This window comes from Papilio xuthus, unplaced genomic scaffold (assembly GCF_000836235.2).
Source record: "Papilio xuthus unplaced genomic scaffold, Pxut_1.1 DF828202.1, whole genome shotgun sequence".
In the NCBI taxonomy this organism is placed as follows: Eukaryota; Metazoa; Arthropoda; class Insecta; order Lepidoptera; family Papilionidae; genus Papilio; species Papilio xuthus.
Window position 1 is genome coordinate 1 of NW_013530447.1, and position 1150 is coordinate 1150.

At 41.0% G+C, this 1150-nt stretch overlaps 1 protein-coding gene across 1 annotated transcript; it reads right to left on the minus strand.

Moving 5' to 3' along the window:
- Nucleotides 1-3: 3 nt before the first annotated feature.
- Nucleotides 4-1142, minus strand: LOC106113579 (zinc finger protein 664-like; the record flags this gene model as incomplete). The annotated part of the gene is made up of 2 exons (XM_013306412.1): nt 720-1142; nt 4-159 (listed from the first exon to the last, which is right to left on the minus strand). Coding segments are annotated over exons 1-2 (554 nt in total), but the record flags the coding sequence as incomplete, so codon positions are not given.
- Between the last annotated feature and the right edge of the window lie 8 nt (nt 1143-1150).

A 1150-nucleotide genomic window follows, 5' to 3' on the forward strand; every position in this document is an offset into this window, starting at 1 on the left:
CAAAGATCGCAGGCATACGGTTTCTCTCCAGTATGGATGCGGCGGTGTTTGCTCAGAGAACTTGACGTAGTAAAGCTGTTCCCACATTCGTCACACACGAAGGGATGTGCGCCACTGTGCTTTCGATTATGAGCTACCAACTCGCCTTTTGATACAAATCTGTCAAAATGAATACTTCATTATTACTATCTATATTTAACAGTGGTAGAGCCCGCTTTAACATCTCCGCACGAATCGGCCCGGCTCGCCCGGTGAAATACCACGACCACACAGAAGACAGGCGTGAAGTGGAAGCAATTCCGCGTTTCGTCTGATGAGTGTGCGTCCCGGAGGCCTTATTTAGTCCTCTTTCCCTTCCCACCCTTTTTTTATATGGAAAGGATGGGAAGTGGAAGTGGACTTTCCGGATGAGAGGATGCATGGAAAGGGAAAATATTTTCTTTCTGTGCATCCTCTCCTCCGTCGATTAAAGGTAGGCAACGCATATGCAATTGCGTATGTCTATGGGCAACGGTCACTTCGCTATTTCAGCGATTTCAGGTGGCCGCTCGCTCGTTTGCCACCTTATGATATAAAAAAAAAAAAAAAAAAAAAAAATATCGTGAATGTTTACCCAACAATATCTAAAAGATAGTATCACTTTTTTCTATTGTTATTAGTTAAATACGTCCACTAAATGTGAATGTTCAATTTTAAAAATGTACACATCAAAAACTTACCTTTGTTCACAATTTTCACACTTAAAGAGCTTTAGCCCTTGGTGTCGCCGCATGTGCTGAGTTAAATTATTCTTCTGACTGAAGCCCTTCCCGCAATCCGAGCACAGGAAAGGTTTCTCTCCGGTATGGGTCCGAATGTGGTCCTTTAATGTAGACAACACATAAAAAGCTTTGTCACACATAGGACACTGATGTCGTTTTTCCACTTTATGAGCTTCACGGTGATTGTCTAGACTTTCTTGTGTTGAAAAGTTTTTAGCACAATATTCACATTTGAAACCTTTTTCTCTCGTGTGAACTGATAATATATGGTTGTCTAAATGGGCCTGATGTTGAAACTCTCTCTTACAAGTGTTGCAAATAAACTTGACACCCTCTTTCACTTTGTGAGTCTTCATATGTGCAGTGTATGAATGTTTATAATTAAATCT